At 51.8% G+C, this 24,631-nt stretch overlaps 5 protein-coding genes across 8 annotated transcripts; 2 read left to right on the top strand and 3 right to left on the bottom strand.

The window, feature by feature from the left end:
* Position 1: 1 nt before the first annotated feature.
* On the bottom strand, positions 2–4,594 carry LOC117645170 (D-2-hydroxyglutarate dehydrogenase, mitochondrial-like). The gene is made up of 3 exons (XM_034385155.1): positions 4,086–4,594; positions 1,474–1,821; positions 2–1,047 (listed from the first exon to the last, which is right to left on the bottom strand). The coding sequence occupies exons 1-3, from the start codon at positions 4,455–4,457 to the stop codon at positions 256–258; spliced, it is 1,512 nt and encodes a 503-aa protein (XP_034241046.1). The 5' UTR covers positions 4,458–4,594; the 3' UTR covers positions 2–255.
* Positions 4,595–9,693: 5,099 nt separating this feature from the next.
* On the top strand, positions 9,694–14,448 carry LOC117645333 (protein white-like). Its single transcript, XM_034385436.1, has 11 exons — positions 9,694–9,829; positions 9,890–10,131; positions 10,762–10,833; positions 10,939–11,037; positions 11,117–11,355; positions 12,756–12,924; positions 13,070–13,360; positions 13,478–13,706; positions 13,782–13,887; positions 13,972–14,149; positions 14,222–14,448. The coding sequence occupies exons 2-11, from the start codon at positions 9,928–9,930 to the stop codon at positions 14,312–14,314; spliced, it is 1,680 nt and encodes a 559-aa protein (XP_034241327.1). The 5' UTR covers positions 9,694–9,829; positions 9,890–9,927; the 3' UTR covers positions 14,315–14,448.
* A 250-nt stretch (positions 14,449–14,698) lies between these two features.
* Positions 14,699–20,479, top strand: LOC117645331 (protein SMG5). Of its 2 annotated transcripts, none has more exons than XM_034385435.1 (17): positions 14,699–14,936; positions 15,348–15,570; positions 15,670–15,832; positions 15,908–16,053; positions 16,129–16,232; positions 16,313–16,562; positions 16,675–16,852; positions 16,933–17,274; positions 17,358–17,523; positions 17,724–17,781; positions 17,862–18,054; positions 18,133–18,299; positions 18,382–18,504; positions 18,596–18,833; positions 18,915–19,086; positions 19,171–19,337; positions 19,412–20,479. In XM_034385435.1, exons 1-17 carry the CDS (start codon positions 14,830–14,832, stop codon positions 19,477–19,479), a joined length of 2,865 nt encoding a protein of 954 aa, XP_034241326.1. In that variant the 5' UTR covers positions 14,699–14,829; the 3' UTR covers positions 19,480–20,479. The 2 variants fall into 2 exon arrangements, with proteins under 2 accessions (XP_034241326.1, XP_034241325.1); XM_034385434.1 differs by having other exon boundaries at positions 14,700–14,936; positions 16,933–17,286.
* Positions 19,482–21,842, bottom strand: LOC117644731 (peptide methionine sulfoxide reductase-like). Its single transcript, XM_034384345.1, has 5 exons — positions 21,694–21,842; positions 21,419–21,533; positions 21,209–21,348; positions 21,089–21,137; positions 19,482–19,595 (listed from the first exon to the last, which is right to left on the bottom strand). The coding sequence occupies exons 1-5, from the start codon at positions 21,840–21,842 to the stop codon at positions 19,482–19,484; spliced, it is 567 nt and encodes a 188-aa protein (XP_034240236.1).
* An 864-nt stretch (positions 21,843–22,706) lies between these two features.
* LOC117645334 (peptide methionine sulfoxide reductase-like) lies at positions 22,707–24,631 on the bottom strand. Of its 3 annotated transcripts, XM_034385438.1 has the most exons (6): positions 24,522–24,619; positions 24,218–24,318; positions 23,855–24,018; positions 23,660–23,774; positions 23,414–23,550; positions 22,707–23,313 (listed from the first exon to the last, which is right to left on the bottom strand). In XM_034385438.1, the coding sequence occupies exons 2-6, from the start codon at positions 24,290–24,292 to the stop codon at positions 23,076–23,078; spliced, it is 729 nt and encodes a 242-aa protein (XP_034241329.1). In that variant the 5' UTR covers positions 24,293–24,318; positions 24,522–24,619; the 3' UTR covers positions 22,707–23,075. The 3 variants fall into 3 exon arrangements, with proteins under 3 accessions (XP_034241329.1, XP_034241330.1, XP_034241328.1); XM_034385439.1 differs by lacking the exon at positions 24,218–24,318 and having other exon boundaries at positions 24,522–24,631; XM_034385437.1 differs by lacking the exon at positions 24,522–24,619 and having other exon boundaries at positions 24,218–24,515.

The following is a 24,631-nucleotide window of genomic DNA, read 5'->3' as shown; positions in this document are numbered from 1 at the left end:
AATCTTCAGATTTCAAATTTATTTAATCTGGTAGAAACAGTACAACAATGATGACAACAAAAATAAATTCATCACAGCAAAAAAACTTACACACTACAAACATAATAAACATTCAACGTGCTACTTTTAAACCGAACTTACAAACTAAAAAATCGCGATACATCCTTAATCAACTTACTAGAATGAAATGAACACAAACACTGGACACAGCATTTTGGCTCGCTCCCCGTGCCGACTCTGGTAATCAAACCAAGACTAACACGATTTTCCGGTGAGTCCGAGTGGAAGCACCTTGTAGGGGTTGAGGATGCCGTTGGGGTCCATGAGGTCCTTGAGGCCCTTCATGACGCTGAGGGCGGGCGCGGTCTTGGACAGGTGCACGAACCTGTTCTTCTTGAAGCCGACGCCGTGCTCGGCGGCCACGGAGCCGCAACGCTTGGACGTCCAGTCGTACACGAACTCCTCCATCCACTCGAGGAGCTCCGGGTCGAAGGTGGGCGTGGTGACGCCGAGGTGCAGGTTGCTGTCGCCCATGTGTCCGAAGCCGCAGACGCGCGTCACGGGCCGCCCGTTGTCGCGAAGGTGGCGCGCCAGCTCGGGCACCACGTCGTAGTACATCTTGAGCGGCACGCTGATGTCGAACGTGTAGAGGCAGCCGTCCGCCCAGAGGCCCTTGCCGATGCGCAGCCGCATCTCCCACAGCGTGTGCATCTCGGCCTCGGACGACGCCAGGACGCCGTCGGTGGCGATGTCGGCGTCGCGGACCGACTGCAGCAGCTTGGCCAGCTTCTCGCGGTCGTGCTGCGCGTCGCTGCCGTTGGTCTCCACCAGCACGTAGAACGGCGAGTCGGACTGCAGCGGGTGGCGGTAGCCCAGCTTGTCCACCACCACGCTCATGCACTCGGCGTCCATCATCTCGCACGCCGACAGCGTCTCGGCCAGCGCGGCGCGCGACGCGCGGAAGGCGTCCACCACGCGCGGGAAGGACGGCACGCCCAGGAACAGCACGTGCACCGAGGCGGGCGCCACGCTGCACTGGATGGCCACCTGCGGGACCAAACGACACGGCCTGTCACTCTCACGCGCGTCAGCCTCGACAACGGGCAATTGCCACAACATTTTGTTCACATGTGCACTAGTTTTTTCTGCCGCACTGATTGCCCACCATAAAAGTCTGGAATCGTTCTGCACCCATTAGAGGGCGTGCATAAAGACGATAGCACGCGTAACAGAACGCGTAATAGTAGCGTAATAACGGAATTTTTCCGAATTTTACCCACTTTTTTGGGTTGTTTTAAATTAAATCCGGATAATTTTGGTCGAAATTTCTAGGGTGCACACCCCTCGAGTGTACAACGCTGGCCGCATCCCAGCCGTGCAGCTCTGCCGGCTCTGCCTCTCCGGACCCCCCCCGCCGCCCAGTGGGAGGGAGAGAGGCAGACGCTGCCGGCGGGGTGGCGGACGGCCCCTCACCTGCGTGATGACGCCGAGCGTGCCCTCGGACCCGATGAACAGGTGCTTGAGGTGGAAGCCCGAGTTGTCCTTGCGGAGGGTGTTCATGAGGCGGAGCACGGTGCCGTCGGCGCGCACCGCCTCCAGGCCCAGCACGGAGCCGTGCAGGCTGCCGTAGCGCACCAGGCGCACGCCGCCCGCGTTGGTGGACAGGTTGCCGCCGATGTGGCACTTGTTCTTGGCGCCCAGGTCGAGCGGCACGATGAAGCCGCGCTTGCGGACGTACGCGTCCAGGTCGCCGAGGACGCAGCCCGCCTGGCACGTCAGCACGCCCGACACCTCGTCGAAGTGCAGGATCTCGTTCAGGCGCTGTCGAACCAAACACGCCCGAATTCAGGAAAGATACAGTGGTAGATGCATGCGGTTTGGCCTGGTGCAGCGGTTCTCAACCTTTCTCGGCTCGCGACCCCAAATTTGAAGCCAAAAATTTCCGCGACCCCCAGGAAAAATTTCGCGACCCCACGGGACCCCTCCTTTAACATGCCACGGCGTCTGATCCGAGGCGGGCATTTTGCTCCCTCAACGGGCAACTGGTCTTTGGACCTTCCTTTAGCATGCCTTTGTTACGGAGTGCAATTATCAGTCTTAGTTTGGGAGCAGTATTGTCTCAAAGTTGGCCAAAACGCTCAGAAATGTCTTTGAAAAATCGTGTTTTGGGCCGATTTTAAGCAGCCACTGCGTCTGATCCGAGGCGGGCATTTTGCTCCCTCAACGGGCAATCGGTCTTTGGACCTTCCTTTAGCATGCCTTTGTTACGGAGTGCAATTATCAGTCTTAGTTTGGGAGCAGTATGTCTCAAAGTTGGCCGAAACGCTCAGAAATGTCTATGAAAAATCGTGTTTTGGGCCGATTTTAAGCAGCCACTGCGTCTGATCCGAGGCGGGCATTTTGCTCCCTCAACGGGCAATTGGTCTTTGGACCTTCCTTTAGCATGCCTTTGTTACGGAGTGCGATTGTCAGTCTTAGTTTGGGAGCAGTATTGTCTCAAAGTCGATCAAAACGGTCGCAAGTGTCTTTAAAAAATCGTTGTGACTATTTTGGTCAATTTTGAGACAATACTGCTCCCAAACTAAGACTGATGATCGCACTCCGTAACAGGCATGCTAAAGGAAGGCCCAAAAGACCAATTGCCCGTTGAGGGAGCAAAATGCCCGCCTCGGATCAGACGCAGTGGCTGCTTAAAATCGGCCCAAAACACGATTTTTCATAGACATTTCTGAGCGTTTCGGCCACTTTGAGACAATACTGCTCCCAAACTAAGACTGATAATTGCACTCCGTAACAAAGGCATGCTAAAGGAAGGCCCAAAAGACCGATTGCCCGTTGAGGGAGCAAAATGCCCGCCTCGGATCAGACGCAGTGGCTGCTTAAAATCGGCCCAAAACACGATTTTTCAAAGACATTTCTGAGCGTTTTGGCCAACTTTGAGACAATACTGCTCCCAAACTAAGACTGATAATTGCACTCCGTAACAAAGGCATGCTAAAGGAAGGTCCAAAGACCAGTTGCCCGTTGAGGGAGCAAAATGCCCGCCTCGGATCAGACGCAGTGGCTGCTTAAAATCGGCCTAAAAAAACGACCCCAGCATCGCCGCGCCCCCTTTAAAAAAAATTTCGCGACCCCGCTTGGGGTCGCGACCCTAAGGTTGAGAACCACTGGCCTGGTGCCACAGTGCCGCGGGCCGCGCTGCCACGCCACAGGCGGGTTCCAGCAGGCTACACCGCCGTGCCGCGCCGTGCCGCGCCGTGCCGCGCCGTGCCGGGCCCGACGGTAAGGTCAGTGCTCGCGGGCGACGGCGACTCCGCGATTCTATTCGCACAAACACTCGCCAAAGTTTTTTTTCCTACCGGTGGCTGTGGCTATTTTTGGCCCGGGCCAGTCCCAGACTGTCTAGGAGGACTCGGGCAGGGGTCAGGTAACCAAAACAAAATTGCTGCATAATGAGATCTAGGAGGCCGGCGGCGCACCGCTGCGTGAGTCAAGCAGCGCAATTCCGTGCCGTTTTAAGGGGCGTGGCGAAAATTAATTGTTACGCCTTTGCGTGGCAAGACAAAAAACAATAATAATAAAAATATTCAACGAAACTTTTTGGCGTTCTTTTCCGTCTCGTTTCGTTTGACGGTAGTGATCCGGCTTGATCTTGTTCGCTCTGCCTTGTGACCAAATATTCCGGTGAAGGCCGGCTTTACGATCCTGTTTTCTCACTTTACCTTTTGTCCTTGCCATAAATAGAACTATTTGGACTCCACCAAAAGGGACGTTCAGGCTGCTTTGAGCACTTTTGATGGCCAATAACTTTTTCGTTCTGAGTCCAACTCAGCCCGGACTCCTACACAGCCCCTTCGACAGTTCTGCGTCCGGGAATGCCTAGTAGGCTGCTTAGTAGGCAGTGCTTAGTAGGCAGTGCCTAGTAGGCAGTGCCTACCAAGACACCGTAACGCCACAGGGTCCATGGCACCCACTGAATGGTGCCGACTGGGCAGTCCTGGACGCGGCTCTGTCGGCCTCACTGCCTCACTTCACGGCCGTCCCCGGGCCTCTACGTGGCGTGCGTGCTGGCGCGGCGCTCCTACCTGCGTGGAGAGCACGATCTCGTCGAAGACGGGCACGCTGCCCCAGACGAGCCCCGTGTTGCCGCCCTGGGGCGTGACGGCCAGCTTCTCGCGGTTGCAGTAGGCGAGCACGTCGGCCACCTGCTGCGTGCTGGCGGGCAGCAGCACCACCGAGCCGCGTCCGCGCGCGTGCCGGTCCCAGTCGATGTTGTGCGCGGCCACCTTGACGGGGTCCGTGAGCACGGCCTCGGTGCCCAGCAGGTCCTCGAAGAAGCGCAAGTGGCGGTCGGCCAGCACGGCGAAGTCGCCCCGCTCCAGGTGCGGGAAGCGCTCCGTGGTCAGGTCCGGCAGCGCGGCCGCCGTGCCGTTCACCAGTTTCCGGGCCGACTCCATGTCCTCTGTTGTCTCTGTTCTCACTACCGTCGCCGCAGCGCCAATGTGTCCGTCGAGTCCTTGTCCGCCGACCGGCGCGCTGCGTTTTGGGCCCGGACCGCTCGCACCGCTCGGACGTGGGGGACGTGGGGACGACGCGGACGGGGCCGGCGATGGGGTCCGCGGCTCCACGGGTCCGCGGGGAGCAGGGTGGCGTGCAGAAACGCCCTGCCGCCCTGCCGCCCCTCCCCTCCCGCCGTGCCGCCGCGCCGAGGGAGGGGAGGGGGAGGCGTTTCGCAGGGCTTCATGCCTGAGTCACGTGACGGTCACGTGCACATGGCGGTCTAGCACTGCGCAGTGTGCTTTCGCCGCGCTGTCCGTCTCGCTCGCACTCACGGGGCGTCCCGCGCCACCGTTGGGGTGCGAGAGAGACAAAGCGACCGCTCTCCAGCCGCGGCTGCCGGCTGCTGACGCACGGAACACAAAGGAGGGAGAAGCTGTCCAAGGGAGAGGCCTAGTTAAGCCGGACACTAGACGCGCCTAGAAAACCGCAAAAGTGACATGAAGCCTGAATAACCGACACCCAGGGTGCACTATGCGGCGCAGTGCGGGGGCAGCAGCAGGAGCAGGGGCTATGCACTCTTGTAACCTTTGACCCGATTGTTACGTCTGTCACGCTCTATTGCACCTCAAAAATTCGGATTTCAGCTGGAAACAGCCCAAAGCAATCCAAAATTTGGTGAGATTCGGAGAATTTTGGCCACGACACGTGACTCTTACGCGCACTGTTACGCGTGCTATCGGTGGATAGAGTGACCCGGACCGAGCCCCAGACTATTACGCGAGTGCATACCCCTGGGAGCAAGCAAGATCGTTGCCAAGGAGGCGCGACGGCGCGACGCGGAGGTGGGAGGGAGGGCGAAGCGGGGCGAAGCGCGTCGGCCAGTATGAGGGGGAAGTCCCAAGTCAACAGGGTGTCAAATGATAATGCCCAAATGACGAGATCGTCGACGGCCAGAGTGGTCCAAGAGGTCACCAATGTTTTTGAAATTTTAGCTCTCATCGACGACAAAATGACCTTTTTCTGCAACATGGGTGGCCTTTTGGAGGGCCTAGGAGCTGTCCTTGGCACCTGATTCAGGATCAGATCTGGTGGTCCGGGCCGTTTTACAGCCCGGCTTCGGACCTCCAACGGTTCGCCCCTCCAGACCAGGATGGTGGAAAAACACGCCTCCACAGCCTGCCGGCATAACACCTCCTGGCGTCAACAAGTGGTAGCACTACCGAACTTACATTTGCGGACAATTAAAGCTTACGTAAAAGAATCCGTCACCATAATTACAATAATCCAACCATTTCAACCCGCGGAAAACCTTGCGACAGGGATTTCTTTGTAGTATGTAAAAGCAAAAATGTGACGCCGGCGCTGTAAGTCCGGTGTAAGCCTGTTGGAACCAGTGCGGGCGATGTGCGTGCGGAGCCAGTCCGCTCAACATTGTCGCTGCGGCCATAAATTAAGAGTCCTCCGCGCGGGAGAGGGGGGGGGGGAATCGCGCCATCGCGCACTCGCACGGCCCCGCCGCCGGCCCGGCCTGCCCGGCCCATCCAGCGAGGAGGGTGTTTACCTAATCAGGAGTGCGAAAATTTGCGCCGCAGCCAATGCAAGGAGAACAGGTACTAGTCAAAATCAGGTCAAAATGGTGACGAATGATGTCATTTCTACGTCTGATAATTTTTGACTAATTTTTGGGTCATGTTCCCATCATATGACTTAGGTGCTCCCAGAGCTCTGCGCCCCAACTTCGTGTCATTCAAATGACACTCTACTCTCAAAACACAAGTTGACATGAAACAGATAAAGGAAATTTACCAAGAGTCATGTGGTGCCGAGTTGTTTTGATAGAAAGTTGGGGAAGGCCGTAACTGCTTTCTTCTTTTTTGACCAGGCGAGGGAGCGGGTAGTTTCCACGGAAAACGAAAAGCGTGACAAACAGACGCAGCAAGTCGTGATGAAACTCGATGAATAGACTTGCGAGTTTCAATATTTTTTACGACAACAGTTTCAATATGTTTCGTTAGGTTTAACTTTGAATTTTTCATCCTTAATTGTATTTTATGTGATGCTTTGTCTCGGGGCTAAATGTAAAATTGTAATAAATCGAGGTTTTTAGTTAGAAAACAATTTAATCAGGCATCTTCCCAACAACAACAATGGTCCTCATAACAGAAGTGCTGCTCGAGACGGCTTCAATCGCAAACTGACTACATAGTGCGCAGAATGAGGGATCACGTCACCCCGTCTTTGCCAAAATACCTCCTGATGACTTTGTCAATTGCGTGCCTTATGTAACGCCAAAATAAGCTGCTTCCCCTCCTCCCCGCCCCGCCCCCGCCCCGCTAAGCCCCCCTGTCCTCCGGCCGAGCAGAGGCCTCGGTCAGCCTCGGCGACGACGGCCGGACGGACCGCCGCTAGGCCGCCGCCGCCGCGCCGGTGGCTCCGAGCGCCGGCTCGGCTCCGGCTTGGGGCCTCGGTTCGGCTGGACTCGCTCTGCTCGGCTCGTCTCGGCTCGTCCCCGCTCGTCCGGGACGGGGGCCGGCAGGCCGGTAGGCCGGTAGGGGGCGGCGGCCGGGGGACGCCGGGGACCCCCGTGACGCCAGTGGCGCGCGGCGGAGCAGCGGAGTACCACGCCCGGACACCATGACGGTCACCACGGAGTCCGAGCCGCTCCTCGACGATGGCGGCGGCCACAGAAGACCGCCGTCCAACTCGGTGAGTCCATGAGGGATTTGGCGAGGGGGCGGGGCCAGGGGAGGGGGGGGGGAGGGGGAGGACGAGAGGGGAGGGGCAGGATGACATTCAAAGCGGTGCGTTGTTGTTGGTGGTGTTGTTGTTTTTCCGCGGTTCGGTTTTCGCAATCCTCACCGATCTTCGTTTGTCTTCGGCATTTTGGCGCGCAGCTCGGTTGCAAAGGACTATTTACCCTTTTCCTTTAAAAAAATAGGTCGAACTTTTCTCGATTTTTCATAACAGCAAGGCGCTTCCATAGAGGTTCCTCGAAATTCGCGAATTCGGGCGTGCGAAAGCACTGCAGCCATGCCGATCGGAAACTTGATTCGGAGCTGCTTAGCCGGCGGTGCCGGAGTGGCTGGAGCGACCACCGCACGGCGCGTCAGCGCGTCTAACGCGACGTGACGGGAAGCTTGATGGAACTTGACAGCGAATGAGCGTGGATAGCCAGCTGGACATCGTTTATGGAAGAAAGTAGAGGCGCCAGGCTGACTCGTGTTGAACTTGTCCCAGCCACTAATACGGAGACTCTGTTCGGGATTCTGTAATCCAAGGGAATCCCCAGTAGGGATCCTCTACCGTTTTATTATTTTCGGACTCGTACTTCAGGTGATAGTAGGACCATAATTCCTGGAAAAATTAGCAGAGCTGCGATTGCGTACGCGATGCAGAGATAGAATAAATTTCTTGCTAGAGTTTGACCGCTTAACTCTCACCGGGACACGAGACACTGAACCCTTCCCCGAGTGTGGGTGTGGGAGAATCCCTGAAACTGAAACTCTATATCCGATCCGCGGCGTCCCGAGGGCGGTCCCCGAGAAGGCCGCAGGGCTGACCAGGCTGGCTAGGCTCGCCAAGGCGCCATGTGTGATGTGGTAGGTCATTGGTCGCTTACGCAAGCCAGGCGAAGCCGCGGCCGGGAATGCCTGTGCGGGAGGGAAGCCCTTCTTTGACGGCCGAGGGACAACTGGAGCCTTACGCAAAGGGCCTCGCGCCCAACGCCCAGCGCCGCCTAGCGCCCTGCGCTGTGGGCAGTGTGGCCAGTCAAAGTCCTTACTGAAACGAGGTGTGTACAATTTCGCCAGGGTCAGAAGACACACATGTCCCTTGAAAATCAATTTGCTAGTGCAATGAACCTGCCAGAAGCCAGTGGCCACAGCACACACTTAAGTTTTCATTGTTGTTTACGGGCCTTCCACGTAAAAGTGGGATGCCGTGCGTTCGTTGTTTCGTAACCGCGCCACGGCGACACAGTGTAACTCTGACTCGCTCGGCATGGCTTGGCCAGGCTTGGCACTGGAATCTGCGGAGCTACAGCGCGCTAGCCAAGGGCAAGGAGTCGGGGAGTGGCCTCATGGCCTCATCGCGAATCCCCGCTCCGCCTCGCCTCCAGAGCCGCCCGATTCCGTAGAGCGCCTCGTCGCCCTGTCTCTGTCGCACCCATGGAGCGCCCCACGGAGCGACGGGCCGAACGGTCTTTCGTAATCAGGCAGCAGACGACGTTTCGGTTTTGTTTCGTGTTTATCCCCTTTCTGTTTGCATCCGCCGTCGGCGCGCCAGCGGCATGGCGGCGGCGGCATGGCTGTGGCATGGCCCCCCCGCCGGCACACCGCGGGATGTATCGCTTTCCAGTTTACGGCCCTGCCCAGCCGCTTCCACTCTAATTTAAAAGGGGCGGACAGGGCGAGCGGCAAAACCGAGTTATTCAAAATGTATTTCATTTACTCGAGGGTTCAAGCCTTAGTAAGAAAATACTGCACGGATTCTTGTTTTTGCTGGCTAAACGATGTTGAGAAAAGTTGGCGATATGGCGCAACTTCTTTGGTTAGCAGCGATGAAAAAAGATTGGCTGACTTTATTCAATATTTAAACTTTTTGGCGGGCAGGCGATCAAGGGCCTAGAGGCTCTGCTGGACCGGAAACAGCCTTTGAGAGTCACTCGACTGCAAGGCAGGCAGTCTATCCGCGGTGGCGGACGTCACCGTGCAGCGAGTGCAGTTTAACTGGGCCTTCCTTCTGTTTTTAGACACGCCATGCATTTACTCACTGTCGCGGTTACGGTTCTGTTTGTTCCTTTTGTTTTTGTTTCGCTGTTTAATTGGTTTGCGGACGAGGCGTGCGCTCCAGCAGCTCCAGCTCCGAGAGTTGTTGTCGTCGCTCTGTCTCTCTCGCACCTGCGCGGGACGACCCACGAGTGGGAGGGAGACAGAGCGACTCTCGGATTGAGTGTTGACTAATGGCGCTGTCCCGCTTCCCCAGGACGCTGGCGGCGGCGCTCGCGGCCGCGGGGTGGCGTGGTGGACGGCGGACTCCACCGACGTCAACGGCAAGGACCCGGCCAAGGACCTGGGCTACGGCAGCTTCGCCAGCTTCGCCAACGGCGCCAAGGGCCACGACGACGAGGTGGCGGGCGGCGGCGGCGGCGGTGGAGGCGGGGGCGGCGGCGGCGGCGACTGGCCGGCCCACCAAGCCGCCTGCACGCCGCTGACGTACACCTGGACCGCCCTCAACGTGTTCGCTCCCGGTGCGCGGCCCCGCAGGGCCTCCGTGGCGCACTGGTTCCACCGACGGCCGTCCGCGCCCCGCAAGCATCTCCTTAAAAACGGTTAGTTTAAGTCGCTTCTTTCGACTGAATGCTCGGAGACTGACTGTCCGGCTGTTGCAGTGTCTGGCGCCGCGCTGCCCGGGGAGGTGCTGGCCATCATGGGGGCGAGCGGCGCGGGCAAGACGACGCTCCTGGACGCCCTCACGTTCCGCTCGGACAGGCAGCTGACGGTGACGGGCGCGCGCGCCGTGTCGGGCTCCGTCGTCACCAGCAGCAGGGACTTGGCCGGCGTGGCGGCCTACGTGCAGCAGCGCGACCTGTTCGTCGGCTGGCTCACCGTGCGAGAGCACCTCGTCTTCCAGGTAGCACGCCACCGTCGCCGCGCTGTGGGCCAGAAGACCGGTGGAGGCGGCCGAAATCCCGGACGGGTTTGGAGCTCGAGGCACTAAATGACACTCGAACCGAACGTGTGACCCCACCAATGGATTTCTCTTCGAACGAGGAATCCATTGGTGGGGTCACACGCTCCGTTCGAGTCCCATTTAGCGACTCTGGAGCTCAAAACGCGTCCGGGATTTTGACCCACTTCTGGCCCACTGTCCGCTGCGGCAGAGGCTTTATCCCGCGCTCGTGTCAAAGGGAAAGGATTGAGCCGCCGACCCACCGCGATCCCACGGAAGCTGAAAACCAAACCGGCTCGGCTTTCCCATGTGGAAACCGCAGCGGATCGGATCGGAAAATGGATGCAAGCGCCGCCCGGCTTCGGACTGATTGTCTCCCTCGCACGCAAGGGGCTCCCACGGGTGCGAGAGAGACAGAGCGACGAAAGCACAGTTGAGGCGGTCCTCCTTGGCCCAGGATCGCGTGTTGGCGGCGCCATGGCGGCGCGAAGGCGCGATCCGTGTCCCGACACCGATCCGATGAAACAGGACCAAGGGACTCAGTAACCCGAATCCTTGACGTCAGAGTCGTCTCCCGTCCTTGTCCCGCAGGCGCTGCTGCGAATGGAGCGACGCATGCCGCGCAGGCTGAGGCTGCGCAGGGTGCAGGAAGTCATGGAGGAGGTAAGCCCTTGCCGTCGGAGCACCGCCATCTTGCAACTTTTGACCCTTTACAGTGTGCTTTTTAAAAGTTCTAAAAGTTAATTCCGTTCTCTGCCTCTCGTCCAGCTGGGGCTGACGAAATGCCAGGACAGCATCATCGGCGTGCCGGGCAAAGTCAAGGGCATTTCCGGGGGAGAGATGAAAAGACTGTCGTTTGCGTCCGAGGTAAGCCGCCGATTTTCCAAGAAGTCTCAACTTTAGCAAGTCGGCTTCCCTCCCAGTGACGGTCCGTGTCCACGCGCAGGTGCTGACGGACCCCGCCCTGCTGCTGTGCGACGAGCCCACGTCCGGGCTGGACGCCTACATGGCGCAGACCACGGTGGAGGTGCTGTCTCGCATGGCGCGCCGCGGCAAGACCGTGGTGCTCACCATCCACCAGCCGTCCTCGGAGGTGTTCGCCCAGTTCGACAAGATCCTGCTGATGGCCGAGGGCCGCGTCGCCTTCCTGGGGTCGCCGCGGGAGGCGCAGGACTTCTTCGCCAGGTACACCGCAAGCTCTACCACGAAGGAAGGCGAGCTCGCCCCCAATGAGCCAGAAGACCGGCGGAGGCGGGTCTAAATCCCGGACGGGTTTTGAACTCGAATGGGACTCAAACCGAACGTGTGACCCCATCAATGGATTGCCCTCCGAACGAGGAATCCATTGGTGGGATCACACGCTCCGTTCGAGCCCTGCCAGGGGCGCCGGAAGTGGGGTGCAGGGTGGGCAGGCTGCCCCCCCTGGAATTTGGCAGGGGGGCCATCGCCCCCCCCCTCCCCCTGGACTTTGGTGGGAAGCTGCGAAAATCGAGCCAGGCGGGCGGGCACCGGTCGCGCAAAGTATCTCCGCAGTGAGCGGCGAGACGCGGCGCGGCGGCCTCTTCCCCCTCCCCCTTGAATTGAATAATTTATATTAGTATTAGGGTCAGTTGGAGCAATTGTAGGACACGGGGTAAAAATGGGACAGCATATTCCAAGGGGTACCCGACTCAAGATAATCATTGCGCGTCTAGTTGGTAACCAGTGAAATAATCAACATCATCCAATGAAATGACGATCATACTTGCGGGGATTCAATCACTTTTGACAATTTTTGCGAGACCACTGCTCCCAAACTATCAGCGGTCAAAGCCTTCCCGAGGCGGGGCATGAAAGAGTAGGGTCTTAAGAATAGTAAGGCGTCGAGGGAGGCCTTTGACCGCAACTAAATTGGATGCAGTGACCGCTCAAAGTCAGCAAAAACGATGATTTTTTGAAATTCTTTCACTTTTTGACCATTTTTGCGAGACCACTGCTCCTAAACTATCAGCGGTCAAAGCCTTCCCGAGGCGGGGCCTGAAAGAGTAGGGTCTTAAGAATAGTAAGGCGTCGAGGGAGGCCTTTGACCGCAACTAAATTGGATGCAGTGACAGTTCAAAGTCAGCAAAAACGGTGATTTTCTGAAATTCATTCACTTTTTGACCATTTTTGCGAGACCACTGCTCCCAAACTATCAGCGGTCAAAGCCTTCCCGAGGCGGGGCATGAAAGAGTAGGGTCTTTAGAATAGTAAGGCGTCGAGGGAGGCCTTTGACCGCAACTAAATTGGATGCAGTGACCGCTCAAAGTCAGCAAAAACGATGATTTTCTGAAATTCATTCACTTTTTGACCATTTTTGCGAGACCACTGCTCCTAAACTATCAGCGGTCAAAGCCTTCCCGAGGCGGGGCATGAAAGAGTAGGGTCTTTTTAAGCACCTTTTTTGGTGGGGGAGGGGGGTAATTAGGAACGTAGGATTTAAAATTGTTTGCCCCCCTGAGGAAATACACTTCCGGCGCCCCTGAGCCCTGCTTAGCGGCTCTGGAGCTCACAACGCGTCTGGAGTTTTGGCCGCCCCTGTGTGACGCACGCTTCGCTGCTTCCAGGATCGGCGCCCCCATCCCGCCCAAGTACAACCCCGCCGACTTCTTCGTGCAGCTGCTGGCCGTGGTGCCCACCGAGGAGGCCGCCTCCAGGGACCGCATCCACCGGGTGTGCGACGCGTACGAGCGGTCGGACGCGGCCGCCAGGACGGCCGCCATCACTGACTACCCGGTGAGCCTTCTGTCGCAGCGCCTGGCGGGTAGGCAGTCCCGTGGCGCGGCGTGGCGGCCGGGTTGCCTACTCCCGCGTCGTCGGGCGCTCCGCTGTGCTCCGCTGTGCTCCGCTGTCCCTGCAAGGCCTGTCTCCCTGCCCGCAGGTGAAAGGGTGGCGGCCGCTGCAGCGGGCACTGTCATCCTCCTCGTCCTCGCACTACCAGGCGTCCTGGGGCACGCAGTTCCTGGCGCTGCTGTGGCGCTCGTGGCTGAGCGTGCGCAAGGAGCCGCAGCTGGTGCGGGTGCGCGTGCTGCAGACGGCCGTCATCGCCCTGCTCGTGTCCGTGCTCTACTTCGGCCAGAACCTCGACCAGACCGGCCTCATCAACGTCAACGCCGCCCTCTTCACCACCATCACCAACATGACCTTCCAGAACGTGCTCGCCGTCATCAAGGCAAGCCGGCTTCGCGTTTTCTCACTTCCAAGTTCAAATTGGTTTAAATTTGGTCCACGAGACTCGGACAGCTTACACTTCTCCACCTTTCAATGACTGTGACCTTCCCCACGACAGGTGTTTTGCACGGAGCGGGCGGTGTTCATGCGCGAGCACATGGCCGCCATGTACCGCGTGGACGCCTACTTCCTGGCGCGCTCCACGGCCGAGCTGCCCATCTTCATGATGCTGCCGGTGCTGTACACCTGCATCGTCTACTTCGCGGTGGGGCTCAACCCCGACCCCGTGCGCTTCTTCACCTGTGTGGCCATCACCAACCTCATCGGACTCGTCGCCACGTCTTTCGGTCAGTTTTACAACCATTTCGTCGCATCTTACCTCTGTGCTTCCTTTGAATGGATTTGTTTGATTCGTATTCCAGGGTACTTCATTTCGTGTGCTGCAAATAACATGTCGACAGCACTCTCGACCGGAGCACCGGCAGTTATCCCTCTTCTTCTGTATGGAGGTTTCTTTGTAAATCTGGAGTAAGTATGTGAACCTTAATTTATTTTCTTTTGCACTCAAGAATCAGAATGTTTGTATTTACGGTGCGCTTGCGTCTGTCTCAGCACCATGCCTTCCTATTTTTCGTGGATCCAGTATATATCATGGTTTCGTTATGGAAACGAAGCTCTGCTAGTCAACCAGTGGCAAGATGTGCCCGAGATATCTTGCACGGGATCTTTGAACAACAACTCTTGCATACACAATGGCCACTACGCCTTGCAGGTGTACAGCTTTAAAGAGGTGAGCATGAATCAGTGGTTGCATTAGTTTGGTCGGGAATGATTGTGCTGATCGTAAATTTTTTCTTTGCAGGGGTCTGTTTGGAGTGACATCGGGCACTTGGCTCTTCTTGCGTTGCTGTTTCGCAGCTTGGCCTTGCTACTCCTCATCATCAAGACGAGATAAACAGTGTCCAGGCACTTTCTTTAGGAATATGATTTGTCATCAATGCTGCAGTGTTCAGTTTCTTGTGATCTCTCATACTCTAGGATTTATATTATTTTATTTTTAATAAATTCAAAGAATGAACGACTGTTGAAGAGTTTCTTGACCAAAATTTGAGTGCCATTATCCCGATTCCACCCACGTTTACACAGATCATGCAAAGATTCGTGAAATGAAACAGGCGATCGAGGTTCAAAGCTAGGTAATGGAAGTAAAACTAGGTGAACAGCCAGAAAAAAGAACGAAACTTAAAGTGGGCATTCCCCCGGGCCGGAGATGACTTAGACTAGCCGCGCAACTGGACCTGTCGATCAGCCGAACAGCAATATGAAAACGATTCCTCATTCACATTGCCATTGCAATTGCATGCAGGTGTGCTCGGCGGGTAGTGTGTGTGTCGGGGTGTATTGCTTTGAAAAATGATATGATGTGTTTGTTGGTTTGTGTCCCGATGACGCGACCGATATCCCTGTTATATGCATCAAATTGGAAGTTTTCTCCAAGCTGACACGATGAATAAGTCACTCAGCCCCATTTCTGACCCTCGAAACGAGAGTGTTGAAGTCTCACGTCGTCTGTACAGGTTCGTGTTACCGACCTTCGCGCAACACATTTCGTGTTGCGACATCACATTTACCGAACTCCTTCATATTTAAACGTCTTTCTAAGGGTATGGTTCACGGTAGCCTTTCATGTCGTTTCAGTAAAATGACAGTTTAGTGATGGTGTTGTCTGTTTAAAGTTGTTTTGGGGACTGTTTAACCTAACTCTGTATAGGGTTCTCTCTGTGAAAGAGAGGGTGCTGTCATTTTAGAACAGTTTTACTTTATTTAAATTCACTTATGCACCAATTTTATTGTTTCTTATAGAGTTTAAAACTGTTCTTGGAGCTTTTAGGATAGTTCGTTATGATTAGATGGTTGGTGAAGAACGTACTTAAAACTTCGCAACTGCACAAATTCATAATCTTCCCTGGTTTTGCTATCTCTAACAGAAATTTAATGGACACTACACGTCAACTTGACGAAATAAGAAGCCATGCAAAGACAACAGGAGATTTATTTTCTGTTGAGGCTCAGGTACTTAGAAACAAGCTCAAAGAGATTGCGGAGCGACTAGTGTTTTCAAGTCTCCTGAGTCAAAGGCGTAAAGTTGAAGAAGTTTTATGGAGGAAAGGCTTCTATGAAGATGTCTCAACTGCAAAGCGGCTGAGAAAGGTTTGAGCTCAGAATATACTTTGCTGTAACAGATTTGAAATAAATTTTTTCTAATCCTGTCGCAGGACTTCTAAACTAGATGTTATTTCTATGTTGCAGGATTGTCAGTGGATGCCTGATGAATGCTCACAGCTCCTACTGCATATAAAATGTGGCATAGGGTTTTACCACCATCTCCTCCAATGCCTTCAAATTGAATATGGCATTACATCAGGATGCATTGACTTCCCCATGGTGTTTCCAGACCAAGATTATGGGAAAAGTAAGTGATGCCTTAACTATGTCCAGTGGTTGCTAGTAATGGCTTCTAACTATGAGTGGCTTCATTCCCTTCCAGGCAAGCTGCCCCCATCCTCCAAACAGCTCGAAGCTGCCCGTGATTCTGTTCATCGATGCCTTGTGTGCTTGGGAGATCTAAATAGATATCTCATGGATATTCCTCAGAGTGGTAGTTATGATATGGCATACCGTTACTATCACCAGGTATCTTATCTATCTCGATGATGATAATATTCTGCTATTACAGCAATAGTGTGATTCAAGTGATTTTTTTTTCAGGCACTTTCTTGGAATCCAGCAATTGGAATGCCACACAATCAGTTGGGCACTTTGTCATTGAGTACAAATTGCAATTTAGATGCTGTGTACTATTACATGAGATGGTAAGAATTTGCTATATTTGTCTTGTCCTGAAATTGAGATGTGAAAAGGTACTTACTATTTGTTGTCCTCTTCCTTTCAGTTTGATGTGCTCTCAGCCATTTGAAGGGGCTGAAGGTAATTTGAAGAGATCCCTGGAACGAAGTGCTTTAAAAGTACACCAAGAAAAGGCAGTGAGCTGTGGGTCAGCTCTATGGCGATGCGTTTGCTCCAACCCAGGGGAAGGTCAGCTGTCTGAAGCTCAGGACCACATTCAGCAATTCCTTGCTCACTTTCTTTTACTAGCTGATCTGTGGTTTTTTGATAAAAAACCTGTCGCCAATGTCAGTGATGTAAGTGCCATGAGTTCAGTCAGATGTCCTGTTCAAAGGAACTCCTTATTAGCTCTACATTTTTCTCTGGTTATTGAGCCTAAAAAAACTTCTTATTTTTCTTGTTCTGTAGTTGTGCCATCAAACATTGCTTGATTTTCGTCTGTGCCTGAGTTTTGTTGAGCCACCTGAAAGTGAAGCTACGTACTTCACGAGATCACGTGAAAACTTCCCCTCTCACCTCTCTAAGGATATGGTTTTAAAGGTAGTTGTGGTATCTTTAATCTGCCTTTTACAGCTTAGAAAAAAAGGTGAGGCATCTTTGCATTTTGTGTGGCATTTTTGTGATGTTGGACCAGAACATCATCCTATATTCTCTGCTTCATTCCAGGCTCTGACCATGTTTCATCGTTAGTTGCTTTCCTATTGGCAGTATTTTGTATCTTGGTACAACAAGTTCAAGAACATTTCGTCGATTCAGTCTTGAATTTGTCTTTGCCAACTGTTGAAGAGCTGAATGTCAATGCACCCAAAGTCAATGGAAAGTGCAGTGACACAGATGAAATTGCTGTAAATGATGTAACCGAATGCAGAAAGGAGAATGGTCACCATGACAGTATAAATGGCAATGCAGTAAATGGTGAAACGGAGGAAGCAATTGATACAAAGCCAAAGAGGCGCAAGAGAGTTGTTAGGCGCCGTCAAAGGCAGTGTGACTCTTCTGATGATTCTGGTGAAAGCAATGGTATAGCTTATTCTGTCATGATAATATCAAATACTGCCAAATAGATTTTTCATTAACTTTTATTTCTGCAGATGAGGAATTTAATATTGGCTCTGGATCATCTGACATAAGTGAAGATGAGGAAATTGTATTGGATCTAAGCTCTGACGAAGAAGGATTAGAAAATCGCAAAGAAAATGATGACAACGATGATGATGTTGTTGTTTTGGAAGAAATCGAGTCTCTTGCCAAGTCTGTGTAAGTTTGGAGATGTGATTGAATTTAGTAAAGAATCAGGTGTTCCAAAAACCCCAAAACAAATTGGAAGTTTTCAGTCCTGTCGTCTTGTGGTACTAGTGCATCCAATTGGTCTTGGAATTTTTGGGCTACCTGGTTATCATCCCAGCCTGGCTTACCCTTTGCATGTTAACATTTTAATTTACAAATGAATTTCGCAGCTCTTTGACTAATGGTCACACGGGTAAACACATTCAGCTAGAAACTTCAACTCAAGAGGTAAATTTATAAACATTATATTTGCATAAATCCATTGTAATCAGTTTATCTTAAACCTTATCTTGTTTTGTTTTTTTAAGCCTGCAAATCCTGCTGATGTCCTAGAGCAGGTATGTGGAGAAAGTCTTCTCCCAGCCATAAAAGTTTGCATTGATTGGTTGCAAGGAGACAAGCCTGTTGTTGAAGCTTGTGGCAAGGATTCACTGGATGTTTTAAAAAAGCTTGTGGATCTTGTTAATTTTGTTAACATTGATATGAAAGACTTAGAAAAAGGTGAGGAAGGGCCTAGTACTTTTTGAGTGATCACCTAATCCATGCATTATTTGTTTATTATCGTGTCTTATTTTTCAGATGCCACTGCTGCTTCTTTTCTGAAGCATCGTTCAATATTCGAATCTAAATGCAAAATACCTCTACCAGAAGATGTGCAGTTACAAAAATTATCAATTTTGGCATCAGCTCATGAAAATTTAGATTGGGAGTTGATTCGCCAAAATCGTTTGAACCCGAAGGAAGAGGTATGCCACAAAATATATTTATTGCCCTTTTGAAATTGTATCTAACTTAAAAATGTAATGTATTTCTTTTTCCTATTTCTAGGCTCTTTTAAGGACTCGAAGACTTGTCTCGTTTTGTGATTTTCTTCAATCAGTGCCTGAAACTGGTGTGAAATACGATGAGGTATCCCACAAATTTAGTGTCTGCAAGGAAACTAAAGATTCTGTGAGTAAATAAAACCTAAGTTAATAAAAGTTATCAGATGTGTGTTCTAAAGGCAATCTCTTCAAACCTGATTTTTATTTTTTCTATCCAGGGACAGCCTGTTAGCCCGGGTGTAGATCTGCAACGAAGAGAAGAGGTGATGCATAACATGGGGCAACTTTGGCTGAGAGCAGAAGTCCAGAATCTAGAGACTTCTGTCAAGCGGGGTAGTAAAGGAGCATCATTTTCCCCCTATTTGGTTTTGGATGTAGATGCCTTAACGAAGTACTGTCAATTGGTTGGTCAACTAATGGCCAGTAGAAAGTTTATCATGGTTGTGCCATCAATTGGTAAGATATTAACATCACATTAGAAAGAATAACAATTGCAGGTGTCTTGTGACTAATAAATATTTATTTTAACTTTTACAGTGTTGTCAGCATTAGACCAGTTGAAACGGGAAAGTGTTTTAGCACGTGATGCTATTCGCTGGCTGGAGTTCCAATTTCAAAAAGGTAGCCGTTTCTTACGAGCTCAAACTTCTCATGAAGCATTGCGTTTGCCACTTGTTTCATATCCAAAGCAAAAGGCTCGTGAAGCATGGTAAATATAACAAGCCTTCATTTCCTCTGTTTACTTACTTCATAGTCAATGAACCTGTGACTGAGCTATCATTTTATTTTCAAGGTCATACTTCCAAGTGCTAGAATGTTGTCATTACTTAAACCATCAAAGTAGTCTGTCTTACAACAAGGACTCAAGAGCTGGCTTTGTGACTCTACTTACTGGACATGACTGGATGGAAGCTAATGGCTTCAGCGGCTTTAGCCCAATTGGTGTTTCAAAAGCTATTGGTAAGTACCACGGTTCAATTATGTGAATTTCCTTTTCGTGTGAACAGTATTGAATAATGTATATATTTTTACAGGCATTTCAATAGAGCACATAGAATCATTTTTTACCAAGTGGAAAACATCAAGTAAGAGTCATGGATGAAATCATGCTTGGTACATTTTGGAACTAATGCAATGAAGCAAACTGATTGTGAGGGTTTCAAGTTTGCGGCGGGTGTCAACAATGCAGACTTCATTTGCATATTGATGGAGAATATGCTGTTTTTTTGACAAAATGGCTCAATGTATCATGCTGTTTTATTTGTAATCAGGGATAAAGGGTTGCATACATCTGGCAAAGAAAAATAGGAAATATTTTCATACTGGTGCCAGAATATGCCAGCAGGGAAAACAGGAAGACTTTAGTATCTTGAGGGGGATACTTGAGGCATTTTATCAAAATCATTTAGATGCATGTGTGGGTATTGCTCAGCACCTATGTTGGAAGAGTAATGTAACATCCATTTGGTAGTTTTTTCGATCAATTGCTCCAATTGGATTATATTAAATGTATTTTTCCAACTGAGAATACATCATTGGACTGTCTCCTGTGGCGGAGCACTGAGCTTGTCCTCAAATGTGCTGGAAAAGCACATCATACCTTCCTGTTTCATCAGATCTTGCTCTTTGGAATCCATTTTTCTACAAAGAGTGAGTGTGTTTGAGCTACTCTGTTGTTTTGTATGAAGATTGTGTAATGCATGTTCAGTAGTGAAACAGGAAACTTGGACAAGTTTCTTGTGGTTGAATATTTGAATGGCAAATTTATTTTTGCCTCCTCTACATATGTGTCAATAACCATATGCCTGTTTTGAAATACTTCCTTTCTTTGTCGTGTAACTTTTAAACATAAGACGCGGAAATCTTCTGCCATAGGGATGTTGATTTTATTGCTGGTAACTTGTATGTCTTACAACTATTCATCATAAAAGAATTATTTTTTTTTCCTTTTATTATTCATAAGCATGCGATCTCCCATGTTTTGAGAAGTCTCTTTTTGATGTTGCTCATTCAGACAGATAATCTTTTCTTGTGAAAGCATTTTTTTCTTACAATAATTTTAAAAATGATATGAAGCAATAAATGTTTTTTCTTTCTTTAAACTTGAAGTGATTCTTATTTTTTCCTAATGCTCCTTCCTCTTTGGACTTACGGAAGCGGGGAAGCCCCGATGCTTTTTCTACTTTGCTGTTTCGTTTCAACTGCATGATAGAGTGTATGACAAATGCCAAACCAGGGCGCGTCCAGCAAAGTTAGCGAAGCAGACCGCGGATCCGTCCTGGTCCTGAGCCACCCGTTTCCAAAGCCGACATCTGTACGGAGTTGCCTTGAAATCCCCACCCGTCTGGAATGTGAATCAGTCTTAGCTTGCCAATGAGGTGACGTCCAAAGCCAGGATGCTCGCGGGGCGACTACGTCGGGGTCGGGTTGCTGTTCTCAGCAGGCTTGGACAGCGAGCAGGCTCCGGCGCAGACCGTCGCAGCCCCCTGGCTGGCCTGGTGCTCTCGGATCAACTTGCTGACGTACTCGGTGGCGGCGGGGGTGAGGCCCAGGCTGGCCACCTCCTCCTCGAACTGCGCCGCGCCGCCCGCGCCCACGACGTAGCCGTTGAGGCGCGCGGCCACGTGCGAGGACTGCAGGGACTGCAGGGACACGGCCTTCTTGGCGGTGGCCGTGGCGGGGTCCGCGCTGCTGGGGCCCGTCAGACCCACCGCCTCCATCAGCCACGGATGCTGCTGCAGCCGGTACTTCTGGTTCTTGCTGGAGCGGAAACGAATGTAAGTCACACGGTGATATGCGATGTCGGCACTGGCACACCAGCGCACACCCACCTCTCCGCGTCGTAGAACACCGCGGCCGGCAGCACCTTGGTGCGGACTGTGCCCTGCACCCTCTGGCACCGCTGCTCCGCCACGCTGCGCTCCGCCAGTTCGCGCTGGGCAGCGTTGTGGTACAGGATGGCAGACGCGTACTGAAGCAAGGCGATTGCTGAGACTCCATTTCAATGAGCGCGACGACCACACGGACAGACCCTGACTCACCTCCGTGGGCACGTCCAGCGTGGGGTCGTGGTGCAGCCAAAACACGTCCAGGAGCTGTCGATAAGAGATGACCGAGGGGTCGAAGTCCATTTCAATAGCTTCATGGCACTCGTCCCTGAAAGAGTGCCACACCAAGCAGGACGTTAGCGGGGGAAGGACTGTAGCGCCTGCTAGGTAGGCCACCAACCCGTCGCGGCCCACAGAGCGGGCGGCCAGTCTGGTTGACCACGGGCAATCCCATCCCATCCCAAATCGTTTTGGTACGTGCGACTTACTTCAAGGAGGCCGCCTCCGGGCCGGCGTGCCCCACCCTGGTGCGGATGACCCCGGCGAGGACGCCGAAGGTGCACTCGGGGGCCCAGTAGCAGCCCATGCAGAAGGTGGCCTTCTCGGTGGGGACGGCCACGTCGTGGAGCGGCGTCATGGCGGCAGCCAGCCAATCTGCGAGCAGCCCAGCAGTCGGGGAGTTAACCGTCTCGGCCCGCGACCGATCTCGGAGTGGCTAGCGTCGTCCACTCCAGCCAGCCCAGGCCTTGGATCGCGTGTGGTCCGACTGGGCGGCAGTGCCCACAGGGCTGGGTGGGCTGGGGATGCCCAGTCGCCCCCTCCTCCTCCACCATGGTCGCGTACGTCAACATGACCCGACTCCTCTGATGAATGGGCGACCAGGCCAGACAAGCCGCTTCCTAGTGGTGTTACGCGGCGGGGTGCCGGTGCCTCCGGTGCCTCGCAGCCCCAACGGTGAGGGCCGCGGATCCACACTCGAAAAACGGACGGGCCGTGTCGCACTCTTTGCCCACTCGCAGGCGGACTGCGCGATAAATTGCCTACCCATCAGGCGCGTTATGAGGGGCAGGGCGAAAGGGGGAGGGGTCATGACCCCCGCCCCCCGACGCGCCTGCGGTGAGGGTCGAGTCGAGAGCCTCGACAAACAAGTCCAATGTTTACTCGGGAACCTGCCTGACAGGTGCTGGCAGCTTGTCATCTTGAGAAGTCTTCAAACTCCCAGAAAGACGCTGACTCTGCATGGACTGGTTGCGCTACTGGGTGGTACCACCCAATTACAAAAGGAGTGTGATTGTCTTTAGTTCTGTCTAAGCGGTCTGTCTTCAGACCTTTTGCTAAGTTGTTTTGGTAAAGAGGGTAAATAAAAGGATAGGAAAATGGAATAAAAAAGCAGAGGCACAATTTTTTAAACCTGTACTTAAGTAATAAGGCACACATCAAAACGAAATAAACATGATCAAATCAGAGAAACAAGTAAACAATTAATGAACTGGACGATTGAGTTAACATTGAGGTAAAATGGAAACAAGACAACAATTAAAAAACATATTAAAAATAGTTTTAGAACTTAAATCCTTTTTTTTGGTAACTTTACTTGAACTTAGTTTTTTTTACATAAGCACTAAATATTGCCATAAAACTGCTAGCAATTAAATGCAAATGTAAACAGCACATTTCAACTGCAGTTTTTTTCTCTTTTTCCCAGCAGAAACTTACATTGATCAATGTTGTTGATAAGACAAGATTTACTAGTGAAATCAAAAGCTTAAAAATGGTGGGCAAGTATTGCGATGATTATTGTCACTCAGTGAAAGAAAATAAGTTCATTTTTTTTTCAAACAAGATTTACTTAAACCCATGCTCTTCAAGTCTAACAGAACGGACCAGCATTTTCGTACTTAATACAAAGTTTGCGGACAAAATCAGCCACTTCATCGCTGAGCCCAAGTCTTGCAACATCTCTTTCAAACTGGGCAACACCTCCTCGGCCGATCACATATCCATTGAGACGTGCTGCAACATGTGATGTCTTCAGTTTGGGCCCGCACTTCATCCCAATAGCCTTCATGAGCCAATCGTGCTGTTGCAGACGGTACTTCTGGTGGTAGCTATAACATAGACAAAATGTCACAAAAACAGTTATTTGGAGAAAATTATTGGAGAAAAGGGTGAGAAAGATAAGTTAAAATAACAGGAACTGTCACTTACTCTTCAGCATCCCAGAAAGTTCCTGCTGGTAGAATTTGTGTAACAATGGGAGATTTTTGTTTTCCTTCTTGCTCTTTTAGGGTCTGCTCTGCCAGTTTTTTCTGGTCATCATCATGGAAGAATATAAGGGAAGTGTACTGTAAAATTGATGTTTAAAAAAATTATTATTAAATTGTTTGACACCATCATCACCGTCACCATCACATTAATAATCTTCAAATACAATCAAAACTTTCATCACCTCACCTGCTTAGTTGTTCGTGCTGTGGGGTCGTGATTGTTCCAGAAAATATCCAATAGCTTATCATATGTGATAGCTGTTGGATCAAAATCAACATCGATCGATTCTGTGTGGTCACCTCTGTAAACAATAAACCCTGATAAATTACAAAACGAAAAGACAAAAGGAAAAATTGAAGCTATATCGCAACCTCAACTTACAAGCTGCGGTAAGTCGGGCCCTCCTTAGTGCCTCCAGCATAACCCACTCGGGTGCGAATCACACCAGGAGTGGCTCCAAACAATGCATCTGGTGCCCAAAAGCATGCCATGGCAAACGTTGCCTTCTTCGTTGGTACATCCACATCATGCAGCAGCGACATGGCCTGCGTGACCAAGGTACTCTATCATCAAATGTAACTTCAAAACTATGACAACTATTCTTTTTTCTACACAAGGGCAACCATTCGGGGAAGTCCACGCAACAAAGTCAATACGAGCAATGATTCAGTAAGAAAGACACCAATATGTCTTGTCCAGCACAACGTAAATTAATTAATGTCCAAGTGCTATCGCACCACTTACACTGTCACAAGATCTACCACGGGCGCCCAAGTTAATACCGATACGGGAAAGGCCGTTGGAAAGAGCGTTGAACATGCTCGTGTGGAGTCAATGACGCCAGTCTACAGACAAGTGAAGCAACACAACGAGACGCGTCTTATATAATTGTTTTTCTTTTCACAACACCACCGCTTTCACCAGTGTACCAGCAGACAGCATAAATTTGAGCGGGGCTCATGAATGGACACACGAGCAGGGCACCAAGCACGCGGCACCTCGTGTCAAAGAATTAAGCAAAAGGTCTTCAGCTGCAGCCTTGACTCACCGAGCCTAATCTTTGGAAGTTTCAGATTCCGAAAGTCACAATGACAGCAGACAGAACTCTTAACCCTTTGAGACCTATTAACCCCCACCACCCCGACCGACCCCTTGCCC

Source organism: Thrips palmi, unplaced genomic scaffold, assembly GCF_012932325.1.
Source record: "Thrips palmi isolate BJ-2018 unplaced genomic scaffold, TpBJ-2018v1 HiC_scaffold_18, whole genome shotgun sequence".
Classification (NCBI taxonomy): domain Eukaryota; kingdom Metazoa; phylum Arthropoda; class Insecta; order Thysanoptera; family Thripidae; genus Thrips; species Thrips palmi.
The sequence above is the reverse complement of the archived record's forward strand: the minus strand, read 5'-3'. Positions and strand labels throughout refer to the sequence as shown.

Bases quoted from the DNA above. Each gene is read 5' to 3' on its own strand.
- LOC117644731 (XM_034384345.1), bottom strand. From the start codon at position 21,842: ATGACGCCGCTCCACGACGTGGCCGTCCCCACCGAGAAGGCCACCTTC. The intron at 21,534-21,693 runs GTAAGTCGCACG...GCACTCTTTCAG, and splicing joins CCGGAGGCGGCCTCCTTGAA to GGACGAGTGCCATGAAGCTA. The intron at 21,138-21,208 runs GTGGGTGTGCGC...TTTCCGCTCCAG, and splicing joins GTGTTCTACGACGCGGAGAG to CAAGAACCAGAAGTACCGGC.
- LOC117645331 (XM_034385434.1), top strand. From the start codon at position 14,830: ATGCATCAAATTGGAAGTTTTCTCCAAGCTGACACGATGAATAAGTCA. The intron at 16,054-16,128 runs GTATCTTATCTA...TTTTTTTTTCAG, and splicing joins CATACCGTTACTATCACCAG to GCACTTTCTTGGAATCCAGC. The intron at 18,300-18,381 runs GTATGCCACAAA...TCCTATTTCTAG, and splicing joins GTTTGAACCCGAAGGAAGAG to GCTCTTTTAAGGACTCGAAG.
- LOC117645334 (XM_034385438.1), bottom strand. From the start codon at position 24,292: ATGTTCAACGCTCTTTCCAACGGCCTTTCCCGTATCGGTATTAACTTG. The intron at 24,019-24,217 runs GTAAGTGGTGCG...TTGGTCACGCAG, and splicing joins GTGGTAGATCTTGTGACAGT to GCCATGTCGCTGCTGCATGA. The intron at 23,551-23,659 runs GTGAGGTGATGA...TCAATTTTACAG, and splicing joins CAGCACGAACAACTAAGCAG to TACACTTCCCTTATATTCTT.
- LOC117645170 (XM_034385155.1), bottom strand. From the start codon at position 4,457: ATGGAGTCGGCCCGGAAACTGGTGAACGGCACGGCGGCCGCGCTGCCG. The intron at 1,822-4,085 runs GTAGGAGCGCCG...TTGGTTCGACAG, and splicing joins AGATCGTGCTCTCCACGCAG to CGCCTGAACGAGATCCTGCA. The intron at 1,048-1,473 runs GTGAGGGGCCGT...TTGGTCCCGCAG, and splicing joins CGCTCGGCGTCATCACGCAG to GTGGCCATCCAGTGCAGCGT.
- LOC117645333 (XM_034385436.1), top strand. From the start codon at position 9,928: ATGGGGGCGAGCGGCGCGGGCAAGACGACGCTCCTGGACGCCCTCACG. The intron at 10,834-10,938 runs GTAAGCCCTTGC...CCTCTCGTCCAG, and splicing joins TGCAGGAAGTCATGGAGGAG to CTGGGGCTGACGAAATGCCA. The intron at 13,707-13,781 runs GTCAGTTTTACA...TTCGTATTCCAG, and splicing joins ACTCGTCGCCACGTCTTTCG to GGTACTTCATTTCGTGTGCT.